The sequence below is a fragment of the Macaca thibetana genome, chromosome 1 (genome assembly GCF_024542745.1).
Source record: "Macaca thibetana thibetana isolate TM-01 chromosome 1, ASM2454274v1, whole genome shotgun sequence".
Classification (NCBI taxonomy): domain Eukaryota; kingdom Metazoa; phylum Chordata; class Mammalia; order Primates; family Cercopithecidae; genus Macaca; species Macaca thibetana.
In genome coordinates, this window is record NC_065578.1 from 189,390,768 (window position 1) to 189,414,248 (window position 23,481).

The following is a 23,481-nucleotide window of genomic DNA, read 5'->3' on the forward strand; positions in this document are numbered from 1 at the left end:
TCTAGCATCGAGGGACCTTAGGTGTAGTCTATACTGTGGTGGTCAAACCAGCTTCTCCCAAGAACTGCTCATATAAGAGTACACCTCAAACTTTAATTAGACTTTACTTTCCCCAGAGGACTACTTCCATCCTAATAGAGCAAGTGGACTTTAATAATTTTGGAACTCACTCGCTATGTGATTAATGCCCCTCAGCTACTGTTTTCCCTGTGAGGATTGTTCATGTTATTCTCTTTTTTTTTTTTTTGAGACGGAGTCTCACTCTGTCGCCAGGCTGGAGTGCAGTGGCGTGATCTCGGATCACTGCAACCTCTGCCTCCAGGGGTCAAGTGATTCTCCTGCCTCAGCATCCCGAGTAGCTGGGACTACAGGTGCCCGCCACCACACCTGGCTGTTTTTATATTTTTAGTACAGAGGGGGTTTCATAGTATTGGCCAGGCTGCTCTTGATCTCCCGACCTCGTGATCCACCTGTCTCGGCTTCCCAAAGTGCTAGGATTACAGGCGTGAGCCACTGCGCCTGGCTCTTATTTTCTCTCTTTTAAGTATTGTGAACCTAAGAAAATATTTTCTTTGTATGGCAATAAACCATGTGATTTGTGAAATCATATTTTAATCGTCTTATTTCTACCATAAGCCATGCATCATTAACTATATTCATGCGGCATTTAACTAGGTATGGGAGGTATAAAAAGATGAAAACATGATCCACACTCCTGCAGTTCTTATATGTACTTGAGAAAGAACAAACTTGAAATGGTATACATAATAATAGGCAAAATATACTGAGCTTACCTGAACATATTTCTTATGCTTGGACTATAGTATGCACAATAAATTACTCTCTTTTTTTTTGAGACAGAGTCTTGCTCTGTCACCCAGGCTGGAGTGCAGTGGTGTGATCTCGTGCTCACTGCAACCTCTGCCTACTGGGCTCAAGTGATTCTACTGCCTCAGCCTCCCAGGTAGCTGAGATTACAGGCACCCACCACAATGCCCAGCTAATTTTTTTATTTTTAGTAGAGACAGGGTTTTGCCTTGGCCTCCCAAAGTGCTGGGATTACAGGCGTGGGCCACCGTGCCCAGCATGACAATAAATTACATTTTACTGGATATGTGAAGTAAATAAAAAGTAATGAGAGGCCAGGCATGGTGGCTTACACCTGTAATCCCAGCACTTTGGGAGTCTGAGGCGGGTGGATTACCTCAGGTCAGGAGTTCGAGACCGTCCTGGCTAACATGGTGAAACTCCATCTCTACTAAAAATACAAAGAAAACTTAGCCAGGTGTGGTGGCATGTGCCTGTAGTCCCAGCTACTCAGGAGGCTAAGGCAGGAGAATCGCTTGAACCCGGGAGGCGGAGGTTGCAGTGAGCCAAGATCGCAGCGCTGCACTCCAGCCTGGGCGACAGAGCAAGACTCCGTCTAAAAAAAAAAAAAAAAGAAAGTAATGAGACTGAGTTCTTACTCCGTTCTGAATATACTGCTTACGTATCCAAATGAGTATAGACTTTCAAAATCACAATCTTATTTAAAATATAACTGGAATGCTTCTTATGAAATTACTTTTAAAGCAGATGTACTACCTACAGAAAAGAGGTGTGTACCATTGCTTTAGTCAATGCTTGCTCAGCCCAACCATTCTCTCTCTCCCTTCTACCCCCTCTTCCCCTTCCTTTTTGCTTTTTTAGCTCCATCTCCTTTTATTTCCCTGTTATTAATGCAATTGAGATGAGAACTCTCAGAAGATCAAGAATCAACATGGAATGGCCATGCTGGCACTGATACAGGGCTAAGAGATAGACAGACAACTGAGGCTGCAGACAGAATACTACGTATTATTTTATGCTCACACAGTATCCACAATGAAGTACAGGAGTACTACATAGCATCGTTTATTACTTATTTTAATTTTTTTTTTTGAGACGGAGTCTCTGTCGCCCAGGCTGGAGTGCAGTGGCGCGATCTCCACTCACTGCAAGCTCCACCTCCGGGTTCACGCCATTCTCCTGCCTCAGCCTCCCGAATAGCTGGGACTACAGGTGCCCGCCACTGCCCCCAGCTATTTTTGGTATTTTTACTAGAGCGGGGTTTCACCGTGTTAGCCAGGGTGGTCTCGATCTCCTGACCTCGTGATCCGCCCGTCTCGGCCTCCCAAAGTGCTGGGATTACAGGCGTGAGCCACCACGCCCGGCCTATTACTTATTTTTGAGACAGGGTCTTGCTCTGTTATCCAGGTTAGAATGCAGTGGCACAATCATGGCTCACTGCACCCTTGAACTGTTTGCCTCAAGTGATCCTTCAACCTCAGCCTCCCGAATAGCTGGGACTACAGGTGTGAGCCACCATGCCAGGTAATTTTTGTAGAGACGAGGTCTATGTTCCCCAGTGCAGGGGCCTTTGAAAACAGTATGCTGAGAATAGATAGGGCTCAAGGACAGTATCTCCAATTGAACTTTTAATGAACTCCCGTAGGCGCCAAGAAGGCGGGCAGATAAGGAAGAGCATAGAAACAAGGAACTGAGTAGAAGGTTACATCTGGGAAAAGAAAGTTTGTTTTGCATTGCATTCTTTCTGCTGACGTGGGGTTTACGGGGTATAAATAAAGTGAGGCGGAGGCTCTGAGTGCGGCCGCCATGTTCTCTGTGTGTCTTTGTCTTTTGTGTGTTCTTTCATTCTCCACCACCCCCGGCACGGACCCCAACAAGTGGCGCAGCGAGCAGGGTCAGCACGGGTGAGTAGGGGAGAACAAGAAGGGGAACCCCCTAGGGGCGGGTAAGGCTTGGATATTGTTAAGGGGAACCTTCTTAAGCTTTCATTATGGGAATTCCATCTCTCTGGCCTCAGAATATTTACGCCTGTTTTAAGGACTGTTGCTGTCTATAGGAGTAGAAGTGAAAGAAAAAGACTTTGAAGTGATTGTTTGCCCATGTTGAACAACATTGTTACTGGTTTCAGTATCAGACTAAAGTGCAGCTGAATCGGAGAGAATGGTTACAGGTAGTAAAAGCTCTGCTTAGAGCTCTCCAGTTAGGGGATATTATGCCTCTAAAATTGTGGACCTTGTGTAACTCTATCACTCAGACATTTGAGTTACTTGAGACTGATTCAGAGTGTGGTAATGTAGCCACAGGAGGAAAGGTATCTGAGGATTTGGGAAAAAATAAATCTGAAATGGAGCCCATTTGTGCCAGGGTAACAGAGGATGGGGGGGGTAGCAAAAGGGGGAGAAGAGAAAAAGCCAGTTCTTCCTTCTTCTAAGGGAAATTCTGACATGCAGTGTATTATGGAAATGCTTCAACAAATATTACAGATACATTCTTCTAATTCACCTTTGCGAGCTTTCCCTGTTTCTTTTCCTTCTGCCCTGTTAAAAGAGGATTTTCCAGTGCCTCCAACCCCCCGGCTTCCTTACCTTTACCTTTGTCTGGCAAAGTTTTCTCAGTCCCTTGCCCGCCATTGGGGGACGGAGAAGAGGAAAAGATAAAAAAATTTAAGGAGCTGGATCTGTTTCCAATTATTTGTGCTTCTTTTGCTCCTAATGCTCAGTTTTTAAATGGTGGCAATAATGTCCAATTTAATCCCTTACAAATTAAATTTTTAAAAGAAATGAAAGCTGCCATTTCTAACTATGGATCTCAATCTCCTTTTATCCTTGGTCTTCTTGATGTGTTTCATCAGAAAATTTGATGATTCCTATAGACTGGAAGACTTTGGGGAAGGCTTTTCTTGATCGTTCTCAGTGGTTATAATTGCACAGCTGGTAAATGGACAAGGCGCATGTACAGGCTAGAAAAAATGTTATGTGTGATCCCCCAGGACCTACTGAGGAACAATTCACAGGCACGGGCCAATATGCTACTCTTAATGCTCAGGCTGGTTTAGATGATGTTGCCCTTACTCAAATCAAGACTTTGTTTTTAAGGGCCTGAAATAAGGTAGAGATAACAGGAAAATCTTCCCTTTCCTCTGTGAAGATTTTACAGGGCACAAATGAACCATATCCAGATTTTGTAGCCCGTCTTCAGGATGCCGTATTGAAAATTGTGAGTACTGACCTTGCTTTAAAAATTTTGTTACAAACATTGTCTTTTAAAAATGCTTATGCTGACTGTCAAAAATTGTTAAAATCGTTAAAGGCCAATGGGGCCAATTTAGATAAATATATTAAAACTTGTGTTAGTGTTGGAGGGGCTATTTATAATGCTCAATTATTTGCTGGAGCTTTGTCTAAAGCCTTAAAAGGAAATAACAAACAAGGTGTTTGTTTGCAGTGTGGTAAACCTAGACATTTCAAAAAAAGAATGTCATAAAAATTGAACACTTTTATCCCTCAAGGCAGAAAGCTGCCTTCAGAGGTGTACAAATGTTGTGGTAAAGGTCGACATTGGACAAATAAATGTCGTTCCAAAACTGATAAAAGTGGAAATTTACTGTCTCCTCTCCTGGGAAACGGGAGTTGGGGCCCACAGGCTTGGGGCCCCAACAATTACAATATAAGTCTACTACAATACCCAGTGAGCAATGACCTACAACATCAAGGAATAAATTCAAGTCCTCCTTAAGGATCCTACACCTTACCCCCGTTTCTCAGCTTTATGCGGCAACTAAGCAGAGCGCCGCTGCTGACTTAGCTATTACTCAGCCTTATACTTTGTCTCCTAATAGAGGAGTATATAAATTAGCTATTCGAGTGTGTGGCCCTTTGCCAAAAGGACATGATGTTACTAATAAAATTCTTATTATGGTACAAGTCTCACAATTTATACGCCTAGAGGCAGGGGAACGTATTCTCAATAGGGAGGGTTTGATAGCACAGGAAAAACTGTTTTTTGGGAAACTTTAGTTTCTAATCAAAAGCCCTTATGTTCATTGCATATTAATGGAATAGTTTTTAAAGGGTTAATTGATATGGGGGTGAATATATCTATTATTTGTTTAAATTAGTGACCTATACAATGGGAAAAAAGACAAGTTTCAGTTATACTCACTGGCTTGGGTGCTGCTTCTATGGTTTATCAAGACGTAGAACCTTTAACCTGTGTCGGTCCTAAAGGTCAACAAGGTCAAGTTTTTTTTTAATATTATTCCTATCAATATTAATCTTTGGGGACAAAATCTTTCATAACAATTTGGTGCTTTTTAAAACGTTCTTCATATTTCCTCAGCTGCCAAAAATATGATGTTCAAAATGGGCTACAATCCTTTAAACTCACAGCCACTGTTCACCAGCCTCAAGTTTTATAATTAAAGTGTAAAACGACCACTCCTCTTTAGGTGAAACAGTGGCCATTATCTAAAGAAATACTTAGGACTTTAAAAGAGTAAGTGAAAAAACAAATGGCCGAGAGGAATCTAAAGCCACGTACTTCTGCATGGAATTCCCGTCTTTGTCTTGTTCTTAAAACTATAAATGTTTACATTCAACCTAGGGAAAGTTTACAGCCTGGTCTTCCTAATCCTGCCCTTATCCCACAGAGTTAAAAATTAATGGTCATAGATCTCAAAAATTGTTTTTTCTCTATTCCATTACAACCTCAAGATTGTAAAAAGTTTGCCTTTATTATTCCTAAATATAATAATGGACAACCTATTCAGAAATATCAGCAGAAGCTTCTTCCCCAGGGTATACTTAATAGCCCTACTATATGTCAAAAATTCGTACATAGGACTTTAAATCCTGTAAACAATCAGTTTCCAACTGTGTTAATTTATCATTGTATGGATCGTCTCTGTCCCTGTTTTTAATAATTTTCAGCCACTTTTTCGATATCAATGGAAAGTTTTACTTCAAGGTATGTTAAATAGCCCTACCTTGTGTCAAGAATTTGTCCATAGAGCCTTGGATCCTGTTCGAAAGCGTCATCCTTCTGTTCTTTTATATCATTATATGGATGACATTCTTCTTGCTGCACCCACCAGAGAAAAGCAGCAAGATGCTTTTGTATCATCACAAACTCAGCTTTTCTTTTACTCACTTAATATTGCTCCAGAAAAAATTCAACTGGATTTTCCTATTCAATATTTAGGTTATACCTTAAGAACACAAAATATTCGACCCCCAAAAAACTCAAATTCGATGTGATCATTTAAAAACATTAAATGGTTTTCAAAAGCTTCTAGGAGACATTAATTGAATGCGTCCTGTTTTAGGAATACCAACATATCAGTTACAACATCTTTTTTCTATTCTAGAAGGAGACAGTCACTTGGACAGCTCACGCCATTTAACTCCTTTGGCTTTACAGGAACTCCAGCTTGTAGAAGAGCAACTTCAAAAGGCCCATTTACATTATCTCCTTCCCGATGTTCCCCTTTCCCTTTGTTTATTTCATACTTTACATTCTCTTACAGGAATGATTCATCAGACCAATCGGCTGCTAGAATGGATCTTTTTGTCTAATAAAATATCTAAACGCTTGGCTACTTATATCGATCGTTTAGCTGAGCTGATCATCAAAGGACGACATCGTTGTCGACAACTTTAGGGAGGAGATCCTTCCTTAATTATTTCTCAATTCACTCATAATCGGATCACTTATCTTCTTGCGACTTCTGATTCTTGGCAAGTTGCTTGTGCTTCCTTTGTTGGACAATTTTCTACCAAATATCCTAAGTCTCCGATCTTTTCATTTTTTAGACAACATTTTGTGTTGCCTTTCTCACTAATTTCTGTATTTCCTGTTCAAGGTCCTACCTTTTTTACCGATGCTAGTAGCAATGGTAAGGCTGGATATTGGAGTGTTCATCAATCTCGAGTTACAGTTTATCCTTATCCCTCGGTGCAACAGGGAGAACTGTTTGCTATTCTCATGGTCTTACTTGATTTCCCTACTACTAGTTGTAATATTGTTAGTGATTCTCAATATGCCGTTTATGTTACTTCTTATATTTCTCAGGCCACTTTACCTCTTTGTGCTACTACTTCTCTTCAAAAACTCTTTTCCTTATTATCTTCTACTTTGAGCCAACGTCAAGCTCCTTTATTCATCACTCATCTTCGTTCTCATTCTCAACTTCCTGGACCATTAGTTCATGGTAATACTCAGATTGATTCGCTTTTAATCGGCCACCTACATGCTGCAGAACAAAACAAGCTCGTTCTCTTATTCGAGCTTGTCTTTCCTGTGCTCCTTTGAGCATTCCATCCTTCCATCCTGGGCTTAATCCATGAGATGTCCCTTCTTTTGGACGATTAAAGTATGTTCATCATACCATTGATACCTTTTCTCATTTTCAATGGGCCACTCAGTTGCCATCTGAGAAAGCTGATTCTGTTATTACACATCTCTTAGCTTGTTTCGCCATCATGGGCATTCCTCTTATACTTAAAACTAATAATGCCCCTGCCTATGTCTCTCATAAATTACAAGTTTTCTTACAGCAATACAATATTCAACATATCACCGGTATCCTGGGCAACAGTCAAGGTCAAGCCATCATTGAGCGTGCAAATTTAACTTTAAAAACTCAACTACTAAAACAAAAAGGGGGAAATGAGCCCCCCAGAAACCAGATTTTGAAGGTTCTTTTTACCTTAATTTTTTTGAATCAATGGAGACAATGGCAAGACTCTGCTGTCGTAACCCATCTTTCCTCACCTCCCTCGGTGATAGTCCCCACTGACAATTTAAAGGTTTGGTATCCTAATGAAGAAGGTAAGTATGTTCAAGGGCAAGTTCTAAAACAGGGACGGGGCTATGCTCTTGTCCTTACAGGGAGCGGACCTGAGTGGTTTCCTATAAGATGATTGAAACCCTGTTGAAAAGAAAACTGGATTCAGCATGCATTTCTTCCTTTGTTAGATGTGCCTCGGCGGGGGACTTATTTCTCTTAGTGAGGCTTTGTATGAATATTGGACTTATATTCCCTTTCCGCCCTTGTATCAGGGAGTCGCCTGGGGGGAGGCGGAAATTAAGGTTTTCACCAATGACATTACTTGGATGCCGTCCCCTTATATAGACAAGGACAATATAGAACGGGAAACAGGAATTATAATCAGCACATACCAATTTGGAGTGGAAGGACTTCCAATATGTATGGGAAATAGTCCTCATTGTCTCCGAAAATCGCATGAAGCTTGGGCTGTTCGCTATAATCATAGTCATGTGGCTGCTAATACTGTTATTATTGTAACTAGAAGCTTTCAGTATAATCATACTGTATATAGTAATGAAACTATTCCTAGTTCTTTACCTTTTTGTCCTATTCCAGAGGTTTCTCCTAATATTGAGGTCCAATATTTCTCCAATATTGCTAGAGTGGCAACAATGTCGGGGAACTAAACCCTGGATTTTATTAGAATATAATGGGATGCAAATAACTGATTGGAGTGTGCACGGTGATTTTCAAATAAAATTTAGTCATATACCTTTGAAATGGCACCGGGTAAATAAAAGTATTGCCGCTAATAGTAATGAAACCTTGGTATGGTGTGAAGGAGGCCTGAAGTACAGAGTCATCTTTGGAAGTTGTTAGCTGCAGGCGATGCCATTAGCACTTTTGTGGGGAATATGTCCCTTAATCTTTCTAACCCAAATAACTCCTTTCATATTCAGTTATATCGGAATACCTCCTGATATATTATTGCTTGTGTCCGTAAGCCCTACCTATTATTAGCGGGGAATTTGACATGTGATAATAATACGGGAATTGTTAATTGTACAGATACGTGTACATTTTTGTCTTGCCTCAATCATTCTTGGTGGCACAACTTTACTGGGGATATTTATATCCTCAGGGCTCGTAAGGAAATTTGGCTACCTGTTAACCTTACACGACCATGGGGGGCATCACCTCTTGAAACTTATATTTGGACTTCTCTCCAGCAAACCCACCGTGCCCTTGGACTTATAATTGCCTCGGTGATGAGCCCTGTCACCATCGTCTCCACTGCGGCCATAGCAGGGCTCGCTCTACATCAAAGTATACAAAATGCTGAATTTGTGCAGCAATGGCACGAGCAATCTCACCGGTTATGGCTTCAACAACAAAACATTGACTCTCAACTTGCTGAAAAATTGAACAACATGGAGCAAGCATTGACATGGCTTGGAGATCAGCTCACTGTACTCAGTACTCGGATGACATTACAATGTGATTGGAACTCCACTCAATTTTGTATAACGCCTGTGCCTTTTAACATCTCTCAAAATTGGACTGTAATCCGAAAATTATTAGTAGGCCATAAAAATATTAGTTTGGACATCCAAGAGCTCACTCAGAACATTTCCGAAGCATTTCGACAACAATTACATGTGTTGTCTGGAACCGTAACCCTGCAGAAGCTGGGTCAGCGCCTTGCTGCCTTTAACCCATGGACCCAGATGAAAACATGGATTTCTACAATCTCTGGAAGTATATTGCTTTGGGCACTTGGATTGGGTCTACTTCTTTTGGTGATTCGATGCTCCCTCCGTCGCCTCCAAAAACAAAAGAAAACACAGGAACAAATATGGGCTACCTTTTTAGGATTGAGGCAAAACAAAAACAAAAAGGGGGAAATGCGGCCGGGCGCGGTGGCTCAAGCCTGTAATCTCAGCACTTTGGGAGGCCGAGACGGGCGGATCACGAGGTCAGGAGATCGAGACCATCCTGGCGAACACGGGAAACCCCGTCTCTACTAAAAAATAAAAAAAAAAAAAAACTAGCCGGGCGAGGTGGCGGGCGCCTGTAGTCCCAGCTACTCGGGAGGCTGAGGCAGGAGAATGGCGTAAACCCGGGAGGCGGAGCTTGCAGTGAGCTGAGATCCGGCCACTGCACTCCAGCCTGGGCGACAGAGCCAGACTCCATCTCAAAAAAAAAAAAAAAAAAAAAAAGGTGGGGGGAAATGCAGGGGCCTTTGAAAACAGTATGCTGAGAATAGATAGGGCTCAAGGACAGTATCTCCAATTGAACTTTTAATGAACTCCCGTAGGCGCCAAGAAGGCGGGCAGATAAGGAAGAGCATAGAAACAAGGAACTGAGTAGAAGGTTACATCTGGGAAAAGAAAGTTTGTTTTGCATTGTATTCTTTCTGCTGACGTGGGGTTTATGGGGTATAAATAAAGTGAGGCGGAGGCTCTGAGTGCGGCCGCCATGTTCTTTGTGTGTCTTTGTCTTTTGTGTGTTCTTTCGTTCTCCACCACCCCCGGCACGGACCCCAACACCCCAGGCTGGTCTTGAACTCCTGAGCTTAAGCAATTCTCCTGCCTTGGCCTCCCACAGTGTTGGCATTATAGGCATGAGCTACTATGCCTGGCTGATAGCACCGTTTAAAAGGGGGGAGGGGGAGAAAAACACCCTGGGATCTGGAATGTAAACTCACATTCATAAGATTTTATTGTTCTCTACTTATAATTTTAGAAACGCTTTTTGACTCTGTATAAAAATACCAATTTTTTTTTTCCCAGAGTTTTGCTCTTGTTGCCCAGGCTGGAGTGCAATGGTGTGATCTCAGCTCACTGCAACCTCCGACTCCCAGGTTCAAGCAATTCTCCTGCCTCAGCCTCCCAAGTAGCTGGGATTACAGGCACCTGCCACCACGCCTGACTAATTTTTTAGTAGAGATGGGGTTTCACCATGTTGGCCAGGCTGGTCTTGAACTCCTGACCTCAAGTGATCCACCCACCTCGGCCTCCCAAAGTGCTAGGATTACAGGCGTGAGTCACCACGCCCAGCAAAAATACCTATTTTTATTTAAAAAGAATTGTTCTTTCTGAAGTTTAAATATGACAGTATTGAGCAAAGTTACTTCCAAAGCATACATTCTAGAGAAACACAGAACTTCACTTACTGCTCCTTCAGGGATACATATGGCTTTCACAGTTCCATGGGGCTTACTAAGTGCATCTTGAAGAAATCCAATCTCTGTGTTTCTGAACACATCACTGATATCTATAATCTGGAAAATGGGTAACAAAAAGAGATAACTAAATATGAAGTAATTTTTATCTGAAAACATTTTACAAACAAGATTTTAAAGAAGAGAATAGATCTTGATAATTTAACATTTATAGACTACATTCAAAGAGTGTTTACCATGGGTTAAGCAATATGACAGTGTTTTACATATACTCATTCATTTAATCTGCATAAAACTATGAGGTTAGCACTCTTTATTATCCCTATTTCATAGATGAAACCAAGACACAGAAATAAGGAACTTGCCCAAGATGGCATAGCTAGTAAGTGGCAGAGTCAGAATTTAACCCAAGCAGTCTGATTTAAGAACCAGATTAAGATTCCAGGCTTGGTGCAGAGGCTCACGCTATAATCTCAGCACTTTGGGAGGCTGAGGTGGGCAGATCACCTGAGGTCAGGAGGTCAGTCTGGCCAACATGGCAAAACCCCATCTCTACTAAAAATGCAAAAATTAGCCAGTGTGGTGGTACGCACCTGTAGTCCCAGCTACTTGGGAGGCTGAGGCAGGAGAATCACTTGAACCCAGGAGGTGGAAGTTGCAGTGAGCCAAGATCTCACCACTGCACTCCAGCCTGGGCAACAGCGCGAGACTCCATCTCAAAAAAAATAAAAAAAGAACCACTATTCCATATTACAAACAAAGGAACAAGAAGTAGTTGAGTTGGCAGCTATAAGTTGGTAGTTATGACTTTTTGTGTATTGTATTTTTTTCATTCTAAGAATTGAGCACTGACTATTCACAGACCAGGCAGGACTCAATTTCTAAAGAACGTGCACTGAGAACTGAGATATAGAAATGTCACCGGCATTATGAGGATCAAGGGATATTGCTCTTTAAGAGCAAACAAGTAGAGGTCTGGTAATGAAACTGTTCTATATAAATTCTACCCCTGCCTTAAATACTTACAGATATTAATAATTTGAATAAACATTGTCATATGTTTGAGATTTTTATGGACCAAGGAAACTTAGTAACTCCTTGGCTTTAAAAAAAAACTGAAAAGGAAAGAATAGTTATTTTTTCTTTCAAGTTACCATTCATATCCATATAATCAGTAACTTGCAAGTAATAAAAACTTTATAGCAAGAATGTTGCTCTTGGAAATGGATCTTGGAACATGATAGATAGAAAGCACTGTATTGCTAACATGCTATTATTCTCTCTTGCTCTAGCTCTGTAACAACAAAGGTAACAAGGTCACAAAAATATCCTCTAACAGTGTGTAACACTTGTCAATTTCAAAGTGGTTTAAAAAGACTGCAGGATTATTTGGGGACAGAGTCCTAGAAAAGTGAAGATAAGTACCTTCATTCCAAAGCGAGTGTCGGGTTTATCAGTTCCATAGGTGGCCAGCGCCTCAGTAAAAGTCACAGTGGGAAAAGGAACAACCACAGGATCTTTGTCATTGGGCCAGGAATATTGGAGCAAACCCTCAATTAAACTCTGGATCCCAGTCTGGTCTACAAAAGACATCTCTATGTCAATCTGAAACCAAAGTAACATATGGAAACTAATTTAGCCACAGTATATACACGTTTATGTATTTTTCTGCTTTCAAGTTACTATAGAATTTTGCACATAAATAATACATGCGGAGAGTATAAATATTATTGTACATCTCTTTTATGTCAGACACTGTGCTAATGGCCTTACATACATTAACTTGTTTAGTTCTCACAACTATTGCATGGCTGAAGGCTCAGAGAACTAAGTTACTTATTTGCGTATGTGCAATTAGTAAGCAGCAAAGCTACATCTGATCCCAGGTCTGTCCAACTCCAAAGCTCATAATTTTCTCACTTCAACACATGATTAAAATGCTATTGGCCAGGTATGGTGGCTCACACCTGTAAACCCAGCACTTTGGGAGGCCGAGGCAGGCGGATCACGAGGTCAGGAGATCGAGACCATCCTGGCCAACATGGTGAAACCCTGTCTCTAATAAAAACACAAAAAATTAGCCGGACATGGTGGCACACACCTGTAGTCCCAGCTACTTGGGGGGCTGAGGCAGTTGAATTGCTTGAACCCGGGAGGTAGAGGCTGAAGTGAGCCAAGATTGTGCCACTGCACTCCAGCCTGGGAGACAGAGCAAGACTCTGTCTCAAAAAAAAAAAAATAAAATAAAATAAAATAAAATAAAATAAAATAAAATAAAATAAAATGCTATTATACAGAAAGCCAATCATAATAGCTTTGGTAAGTCCACATATTAGATTAAAATATCAATATATAAAATTATTCGTTCTTAATATATAAGAGATTTGTTTTAAGGATTTTATCATGAACACTAGAACATGACTTAAGGACTTTATCATGAACATTAGAACACTTTAGGAATTTCTGGCATTCCTTAGTTGCTGACCACATTCTTTATGAAAAGGACATATGCTCGCTTTGGCAGCACATATACTAAAATTGGAATGACAGTGTGGCCCCTGTGCTATCCAAGGAAAGAAAAAAAATTTTAAAAAGGACACATGCAATGGATAAAAAAACTGAATAGTTTCTCAACTGCAGGTGAGTTTAATTAACTATCTGATGGATAAAATGTAATGAGAAGTAAAGTATTAATACTGCACTGGTCTTGAAAATATTATTTTAGGCTGGGCGCGGTGGCTCACGCCTGTAATTCCAGCACTTTGGGAGGCCAAGGCGGGTGGATCACAAGGTCAGGAGATAGACACCATCCTGGTGAATATGGTGAAACCCCGTCTCTACTAAAAATATAAAAAATTAGCCAGGCATGGCGGTGTGCGCCTGTAATCCCAGCTACTCAGGAGGCTGAGGCAGGAGGATGGTGTGAACCCAGGAGGCAGAGCTTGCAGTGGGCTGAGATTATGCAACTGCACTCCAGCCTAGGTGACAGAGCAAGACTCTGTCTCAAAACAAACAAACAAAACAACAAAAAAAACTATTTTCAAAATAGTAAGCCTGAATTTTAAGAAACAAGTGAATATAACTTTGTACCTGAGTAAATTCAGGCTGTCTGTCTGGTCTTGAACCTTCATCTCGATAACATCGGGCAACCTGAAAATATCTACAATTAAGAAATAGCATTAATTGAGTCATGATTCTAGGAAGACATATACACTTTTTCCCAAAAGTTTAAGGCAATGCAAGTTATAAAACAATGATACTTAAAAAATGTAAGAAGGGCCGGCCATGGTGGCTCATGCCTGTAATCCCAGCACTTTGGGAGGCCGAGGCGGGCAGACTGCAATGTCAGGCATTCACAACCAGCCTGGCCAACATGGTGAAACACTGTCTCTACTAAAAATACAAAAATTAGCCGGGCGCGGTGGTGTGCACCTGTAATCTTAGATACTCGGGAGGCGAAGGCAGGAGAATCACTTCAACCTGGGAGGCAGAGGTTGCAGTGAGCCAAGATCGTGCCATTGCGCTCCAGCTTGGGTGACAGAGCAAGACTCTGTCTCAAAAAAAAAAAAAAAAGTAAGAAATACTTTTATTTTTATGACACTTTAATAGAATTAGATATACAGCTGACCTATGAGAAGTTGTTCTATATATTGTTTTCAAAATAAACACTGGCATCTCTGGATGTTCGTACATTAGACTGGCATGCAAATCAGTCCATGCCAGTTCTTTTTATTAAAACATTTTTTTTAGTCCATGCTTCTTCATATATACTCTTTTGCTTTGACCAAAGTGAAATACTTACTGTACCATGGATACACATGAGACTTTCTGTGCTATGCCATTCCAACTCTCATCTTCAACTGCTGAAATGTAGCTCTGTCCTCAAAGGTCTAGCTCACAAAGTTTTCTAAATTTCCTCAAACAATATAATTTTAAAGCTCTTAATACCTAATTTGCAAATCTCAATACATTTATATTTGGTTTATATCACAGTTGGTTTTATTCATTATCCTATTCTGGCTTACTAGCCTTAACGCCTTGAGAGCAGAACCTATTTTTTTTGTTGTTGTTGTTTAAATCCCCTCTCACATCTACTAGCACAGAGCTTTGTATGTGGTAGCCACCCAATAAACCTTTAATAAAGGATTATTACGAATTATGAGGGTATTTTATAAGTATTCTCCAAACTCTCAAAAATTTTCTATCCTTCTCTTGAGAACAGAGAGGATTTTGTGTTTCCTTTTTTCCCTTTGTTTTTCTCTTTTCCTTCTCTGACAACTGCTACTATAAAAAAAAGCTCACCTGTCTAAACCGCCAACCATCAAAAGTTGCTTAAACTGTTGAGGACTCTGAGGGAGAGAATAAAACTTTCCAGGTTCCCTGGATGGTACTAAAAACTCTTTGGCACCCTTTCAAAGAGAGAGAGAGAAGACAGATTATTAAAAAACAAAAACAAACCCAAGGTATAACTGACTAGTAGAAGCTGTTACTTCAGTTTATCATTGAATGACTAAAGAACAAAGTTCCTACAATGACAGAGATAATTTCCCACTTATCTTTGAGTCCCTAAAAAGACTTGCACATAATAGGCTTTAAACACCATTATATATTGTAGGTGTTAAGTTTATACTTGTGGAATTGAATTTCCAATTCTGTTACTAGATGAATGAATTTTGTGTATCATTTCCTATCCAAGTAATTCCTAATTGCATTTCCAAATTAAACTGTAGTTTTATAATTTCATAGACTGTATAAATCGAGTAAATATTAATGTTTAGAAATGTCATTTTTTTTGAGACAGTCTTGCTCTTGTCGCCCAGGCTGGAGTGCAATGGCACAATCTTGGCTCGCTGCGACCTCCGCCTCCCGGGTTGAAGTGATTCTCCTGCCTCAGCCTCCCAAATAGCTGTGATTACAGGCATCTGCCACCACCACACCCCGCTAATTTTTGTATTTTTAGTAGAGACAGGGTTTTGCCATGTTGGCCAGACTGGTCTTGAACTCCTGACCTCATGATCTGCCCACCTTGGCCTCCCAAAGTGCTGGGATTACAGGTGTGAGCCACTGCCCCTGGCCAGAAATGTCCATTTTTATTTATTAAAAAGAATTTCTTTTTGAGAGAGAGTCTTGGTCTGTCACCTAGGTTGGAGTGCAGTGGTACAATCTGGGCTCACTGCAAACTCCGCCTTCTGGATTCAAGTGATTCTCCTGCCTCGGCCTCTCGAGTAGCTGGGATTACAGGTTCCTGCCACTGCACCTGGCTTTTTTTTTTTTTTTTGAATTGTTGTCTCACTCTGTCTCCCAGGCTGGAGTGCAATGGCATGATCTTGGCTCATTGCAACCTCCACTTCCTGGGTTCAAGCGATTCTCCTATCTCGGCCTCCTAAGTATTTGGGACTACAGGTGCCTGCCACCATGCCTGGCTAAATTTTTTTTTGTACTTTCAGTAGAGACGGGGTTTCACCATGTTGGTCAGGCGGGTCTTGAACTCCTGATCTCAGGTGATCCACCCACTTCGGCCTCCCAAAGTACTGGGATTACAGGCATGAGCCACAGTGCCCGGCCTAATTTTTGTACTTTTAGTAGAGACGAGGTTTCACCATGTTGGCCATGGTTGGCCAGGCTGGTCTCTAACTCCTGACCTCAGGATCTGCCCGCCTCGGCCTCCCAGAGTGCTGAGATTATAGGTGTGAGCCACTGCGCCTGGCCGAAAAATGTCAATTTTTAATATATGAGAGACTTATTCTTTAATTTTTTTTCCTCTTCCATTTTTTTTTTTCTTTAAAGAGAAAGGGTCTTGTTGCCCAAGCTGGTCTTGGACTCCTAGAATCAAGTCATCCTCCTTGCTTCAGCCTCCCAAAGTACTAAGACTACATGTATGAGCCACTGCGTCTGGCCAAGAGATTTGTTCTTAAAGAACCAATTCATTGGCTGGGTGTGGTGGCACACACCTGTAATCCCAGCACTTTGGGAGGCCGAGGCAGGTGGATCACCTGAGGTCAGGATTTTGAGACCAGCCTGGCCAACATGGCGAAACCCCGTCTCTACTAAAAAAATACAAAAATTGGCCAGGCACGATGGCTCATGCCTGTAATCTCAGCATTTTGGGAGGCCGAGGCGGATGGATCATGAGGTCAGGAGATCGAAACCATCCTGGCTAACATGGTGAAACCCCATCTCTATTAAAAAATACAAAAAATTAGCCGGGCATGGTGGTGGGCGCCTGTAGTCCCAGCTATGCAGGAGGCTGAGGCAAGAGAATGGCATGAACCTGGGAGGCACAGCTTGCAGTGAGCTGAGATCGCGCCACTGCACTCCAGCCTGGGCAACAGAGCGAGACTCTGTCTAAAAAAAAAAAAAAAAAAAAAAAAAAAAAAAGAAAAAATACAAAAATTAACAGGGCATGGTGGCACACACCTGTAGTCCCAGCTCCTTGGGAGGCTGAGGCAGGAGAATCGCTTGAATCTAGTAGGTGGATTCAAGTGACAGAATGCTTTTTTTTTTTTTTTTTTTGGGGGGAGGGGGGACGGAGTCTCGCTCTGTCACCCAGACTGGAGTGCAGAGGCGCAGTCTCGGCTCACTGCAAGCTCCGCCTCCTGGGTTCACGCCATTCTCCTGCCTCAGCCTCCCGAGTAGCTGGGACTACAAGCGCCCGCCACCACACCCAGCTAATTTTTTGTATTTTTTAGTAGAGACAGGGTTTCACCGTGTTAGCCAGGGTGGTCTTGATCTCCTGACCTCGTGATCCTCCCACCTCGGCCTCCCAAAGTGCTGGGATTACAGGCGTGAGCCACTGCACCCGGCCTGACAGAATGCTGACAGAACGAGACTCTGTCTTAAAACAAACAAATAAACAATTTATTAATGATTTACATCTTTAAACCTCAAACAAGACCGGGCAAGGTGGCTCACACCTGTAAACCCAGCACTTTGGGAGGCCGAGGTGGGTGGATCATTTCAGGTCAGGTGTTCGAGACCAGCCTGGCCAACATGGTGAAACTCTGTCTCTACTAAAAACACAAAAGTTAGCCGGGCATGGTGGTGCCTGCCTGTAATCCCAGCTACTAAGGAGGCTGAGCCATGAGAATCGCTTGAATCCAGTAGGCAGAGGTTGCAGTGAGCTGAGATCATGCCACTGCACTCCAGCCTCATGATGGAGTGAGACTCTGTCTCAAAAAAAAAACCAAAAAAACAAACCCCAAAACAAACCAAAAAACAAACAAAAAAATTCAAAGGAAAGAATACTTATGTGGAATAAAATGATTCTGACTCAAAATACCCAAATAATTTTCTCAATTCTTCAGAAAAACCTAGTTAATATGACCATCCTGAGGCAGTAAATAAAATAAAAGTGGACCAAGTGAATATAAAGGCAAAGTGGTCTAGCTTTATAACTAATAGGACATATTTAATAGACTGATTGAAGGAATATACATACCCCTGGGGTCCTCTTAAACAATGTGGGGGTTTCTATATCCACAAACCCTAAAAAGAGAGAAACATTATCACTTAGTAGATAGGAATGTGAAATTTGTCATATATGATGTCCACAATATAGTACAACAAATCTGAGGCTTCCCTTTAATTAAGAATTTTAGCTGAAATAAGCTACCAAGTCTACTGGTGCTGGTTTCTACAAATCTAAGAAGGAAGCTGAAGATTTTCATAAATACTATTCTGTTCATAAAGCATACTGTCCACATAAAATAATTCTAAATATTTAATGGATTCTTGTCTACTGAACTATTCTGATTTTTAAAATGTTCTATTAGTGTAGAAATAATACAAATGTAGCAGAAAAAGTCCAGGACTGAATGAGATGTCTAGTTTAACTCACATGACATTTTGAGCTCCCAATAAATGATGTATGCACATGATAAAGAATTAAGAAAACTGGCTGGGTATCGTGATTCATGCCTGTAATCCCAGCACTTTGGGATGGCTAGTGGGAGGATTGCTTAAACCCAGAAGTTTGAGACCAGCCTGGGCAACATAATGAGATCCTGTCTCTACAAAAAATTTTTAAAAGTTGGCTGGAGGCCGAGTGCGGTGGCTCACACCTGTAATTCCAGCACTTTGGGAGGTGGATCACGAGGTCAGGAGATGGAGACCCTCCTGGCTAACAGGGTGAAACCCCATCTCTACTAAAAATATAAAAAATTAGCCAGGCATGGTGGCAGGTGCCTGTAGTCCCAGCTACTTGGGAGGCTGAGGCAGGAGAATGGCGTGAACGTGGGAGGCGGAGCTTGCAGTGAGCCGAGACCATGCGACTGCACTCCAGCCTGGGTGACAGACCAATACTCCGTCTCAAAAAAAAAAAAAAAAAAATTGGCTGGGTATGGTGATGCTTGTCTGTGGTCCTAGCTACTTGGGAAGGTGTGGCGGGAGGATCACTTGAGCCTAAAAGGTTGAGGCTGCAGTGAGTTGTGGTCATGCCACTGCCCTTTAGACAGAGCAAAACTCTGTCTCAAAAGAAAAAAAGAGAATAAATATTATAGAAAAAGCCAAAGGGCTGTCCTGCCTTTGATAATGATGGGAAATACTATCATACATTAATCAATGTAATAGCCACTATCATCTTTAAAATAATGTTAACTTTTCTTCAAAAACTATATGACACATTGAGTGAATTCCAGACTTCTGGCAACATCTGACCTGATGCTAAGGAAAATATACAACAAAACTGCTGAATAAAATAGAAGAGATGCTAAAAAGCTCCAAAGAGCATCCAGGCATTTCTCTTACCATGCAGATTACAGAGATATTCCCGCATCTTCATGACCATCTGGGACCTCAGTCGCAGGTTATATTGCATTTGGAAACTACGCAAATCTAAGTAGCGATACTGCAACCGAAGAGCCTCTGTTTTCTAAAGAAATTGGAAGATTTTTATATTTAAATATTTTTCAATATTAGAAAGGTATTATCTTTAGAAATAGAGTTTGAATTTTCAAAAACTTTAGCTCTGTCTTTAGTTTCTATCATCAAGTAGCCCACTGTATGCTGTTAATTCCTACAACTTCTAAGTTTGTCAGTAGTGCAGATTTTACATTTTTTTACTATTCATTATTATTAATATCACTCTTCACTGACTGGAATTTGCCTACTTGACTAAAAAGTAGCTCCATCAACCCCTTAAACTTTGGCAAAGAACATTCTAAATTATAGTAATCCTACTTATATTTATATGCTTGGGAAGTCAAGAGTTGCTCTAAGCACACATTTTATCACTTAATAGGTACAGGATCCCCTGTCCCATTTGGCCATTTCTAAGCTAGACATAATTTCCTTTCAAATGTTAAACAATAGCAACAAAAAAACCTGAATAATATAACACCTCAAGTTTTAAAGAGAGAATCACATTTTAATCTGTCGGAAAAAAACAGTCTAGGTATTTAGGGACTGCAACAGTTTATTGAACTGTCACTATTTCAGAACAGTTTGTCAAGAGGTTGTACAACTAAGTGAACACTTCATGATGTGTCTACAATGAAATGTTTAATTTTGTAGAAGTTCAAGTTTTCTTTAAAAAAAACTCTGAAAATACTTGACTAGTCATCAACATTTTCTAGATACTCTATTTTATTAATAACAGAGGATGGTACCTTCATGAAGTCCTTAATTTCAAAGGGCAGCTTCTTGCAGGCATTCAGAAGTTCAGCTGTTTTAACTTTGATTTCAATCTCACCTGTTGGCATTTTCTTGGAGAGTGAGAAAGGAAGTGTTTTAAAAATTACTCATTAGGATATATACAAAATACACATTTGTAGAACATATGCATTTATTTACATATGGAAAATGTGCAAAGTCCTTCTAGTGTATAGTGTATAGTATGAAGCATACGTGTCTGTGCATGATTTTGACATTCTTATGCATATCTGTGGCTGATGTATTCAGACATCAACAAATGTCATGGCATATCCTTGCAGTTTGATACTTGGGAGGCTGAGACAGGAGGATCACTTAAGCCCAGGAGTTCAAGAGCAGCCTGGGCAATACTGCAAGACCCCTGTCTCCAAAGAAAAACAGGGTGGGGCACGATGGCTCACGCCTGTAATCCTGGCACTTTGGGAGGCTGAGATGGGCAGATCATGAGGTCAAGAGATGGAGACCATCCTGGCCAACATGGTGAAAGCCTCTCTTTACTAAAAATACAAAAATTAGCTGGGCGTGGTGGCACGCACCTGTAGTCCCAGCTACTGGGGAGGCTGAGGCAGGAGAATCACTTGAACCCAGGAGGCAGAGGTTGCAGTGAGCCGAGACTGTGCCACTGTACTCCAGTCTGGCGACAGAGCAAGACAGCATGCATATTTACATAGATGTGTGTGTTTATAGTCAAGATTTTGAAATTTGTCAGTTCATTTGTAGAATTTATTCAACTTTAGTGCCCAACATCCAGTCATGTGTTGCCAGAATGTGTACACAGACAGTGCAAATGCATACAACAAAAATTACACAGTTATCTTCGAAACTACTTACTGGATTCTCCTGTCCTGCAGGACGGGGAATGACTGTACCAGACACTTGCACCACAGATTCCACAGGGGCTTCACATAAAATCTTCCTCACAGAGGCTGCCGACTACAGAACAAGGGGGAAAAGAGTTCTGAGAAACAAATGAACTTACAGGAATCTTCAGTAATTGTAAGTCCTTGGTTTTTTTTTTTTTTTTTGAGACGGAGTCTCGCTCTCTCACCCAGGCTGGAGTACAGTGGCCGGATCTCAGCTCACTGCAAGCTCCGCCTCCCGGGTTTACGCCATTCTCCTGCCTCAGCCTCCCGAGTAGCTGGGACTACAGGCGCCTGCCACCTCGCCCGGCTAGTTTTTTTGTATTTTTTTTAGTAGAGACGAGGTTTCACCGTGTTAACCAGGATGGTCTCGATCTTCTGACCTCGTGATCCGCCCGTCTCGGCCTCCCAAAGTGCTGGGATTACAGGCTTGAGCCACCGCACCCGGCCTAGTCCTTGGTTTTAAAAACGTTAGTAGTCACAGCTTAATTACCATACAGGCTGGGACTGCTCCTTAATGACTTTATTACCAAATTTAGTAAAAATTGCATCCCCATTTTGACTCTATATAATACAGCAAGTAAAGCTACTAGTTAAGAGCTTTAAAAACTTTCCTTAAAGGAAAATAAGGATAAGAGTGACTGTTATTAGTGTAAACAAGTCCCAGATACTTGAAAAGCAATTGTCTCCAGGGTTAGTCTTAGGGACAGTGAAATCCAATAGCAATAATGAGTCAAAGTCAGAGGAGTTCTCCAGGGTTAGCTATACTCATCTCTGGATGTTGATCCCTAAAAGATAATTCACTGCTCTTTATTTATTTCAAAACTTAAGAGCTGAATAATTAATATTTTTCTTAGGCATACAAGCATTAGTAAAAATTACAATAGAAACCAACTTTGCCCAGTAAGTGTGATGGAAGTTCCTTATTTTATCTAATTCTTTAATTTTAATTTTTTTTTTTTTTGACACAGGGTATCACTGTGGTTGCTGAGGCTGGAGTGCAGTGGTGTGATTTTGGCTCACTTCAGCCTCAACCTCCTGGGCTCAGGAGATTCTCCCAATTCAGCCTCCCAAGTAGCTGGGATTATAGGCGCACACCACCATGCCCAGCTAATTTTTTGTATTATTATTATTGTTTTTGAGATGGAGTCTTGCTTTGTCGCCCACGCTGGAGTAGAGTGGTGCAATCTTGGCCCACTGCAACCTCTGCCTCCTGGGTTCAAGTAATTCTCCTGCCTCAGCCTCCTGAGTAGCTGGGGTTACAGGCGTCCACAACCACACCTGGCTAAATTTTTGTATTTTTAGTAGAGACAGGGTTTCACCATGTTGGTCAGGCTGGTCTTGAACTCCTGACTTTGACATACACCCGCCTCAGCCTCCCAAAAGTGCTGGGATTACAGGCGTGAGCCACCGCCGGGGCCAATTTTTTGTATTTTTAGTAGAGATGAGGTTTTACTCTGTTGCCCAGGCTGGTCTCAACTCCTATACTCAATCTGCTGGCCTCGGCCTCCCAGAGCGCTGAGATTACAGGTGTGAGCCACCATGCCTGGCCTTGAATTTTTTAACTAAAAAAATTGTTTTTTCATAATATCACTCTGTCATATTGTATCTAATTTCAATGATAATTAAATTAAATACTTTTTGAGCAGTTAGTACCTTCACATGGCTTCAAATTCAAAGGGTACAAAAAGATACAGTGAAAAGTTTCCCCCCATCCTTGTTTTCAAGGCCCTCAGTTCCTTCCCCCAGTAGCACCCAGTGTTACCAGATACTTAGGTATCCTTCCAGAGACATTTCATAACATATATACAAGCAAATGCACACACACACACACACACACACACAAACTGAGTATATATTCTGCCTCCTTCCCCTAGTTTTTATACAGAAGACAGCACTAGAGTGCTGGAGTTTAATAGCTGCTCTTCTGTATACTCAAGAATACCGGTTCTTCACTTAACAGTATTCCTTGAATTTTTTTTTGCTATTAGAATAGAACTTCTTCATTCTTTTTTGTATGGCTGAGCAGAGTATCTTATTGTAAGAATATACATTATTTTTTAAGCCGGTCTCTTATTGGAGGACATCTGGGTGGTTCCCAATTTTTTCTATTAAAAAGAATCCTGAAATGAATATCCTTGTACATATGCCATTTTGCATCTGTATAAGTCTAGATATAAGATAATTTACCA

General features: G+C 41.2%; 1 protein-coding gene and 1 long non-coding RNA gene across 3 annotated transcripts in view; one reads left to right on the forward strand and one right to left on the reverse strand.

Annotated features, from left to right (window-relative positions):
- DARS2 (aspartyl-tRNA synthetase 2, mitochondrial) overlaps positions 1-23,481 on the reverse strand; it is a 42,006-nt gene that overhangs the window by 14,600 nt on the left and 3,925 nt on the right. For both annotated transcript variants that reach the window (XM_050767185.1, XM_050767188.1), the window contains exons 4-11: positions 21,261-21,362; positions 20,387-20,482; positions 19,527-19,650; positions 18,220-18,266; positions 15,084-15,190; positions 13,872-13,941; positions 12,207-12,386; positions 10,773-10,880 (exon numbers count right to left, since the gene is read on the reverse strand). In XM_050767185.1, coding sequence (XP_050623142.1) covers positions 10,773-10,880; positions 12,207-12,386; positions 13,872-13,941; positions 15,084-15,190; positions 18,220-18,266; positions 19,527-19,650; positions 20,387-20,482; positions 21,261-21,362 — 834 coding nt within the window. The remainder of the gene's footprint in view (positions 1-10,772; positions 10,881-12,206; positions 12,387-13,871; positions 13,942-15,083; positions 15,191-18,219; positions 18,267-19,526; positions 19,651-20,386; positions 20,483-21,260; positions 21,363-23,481) is intronic.
- On the forward strand, positions 865-9,494 carry LOC126941235 (uncharacterized). Its single transcript, XR_007721183.1, has 2 exons — positions 865-2,732; positions 7,717-9,494. It is a non-coding gene; the product is annotated as an uncharacterized LOC126941235 (long non-coding RNA).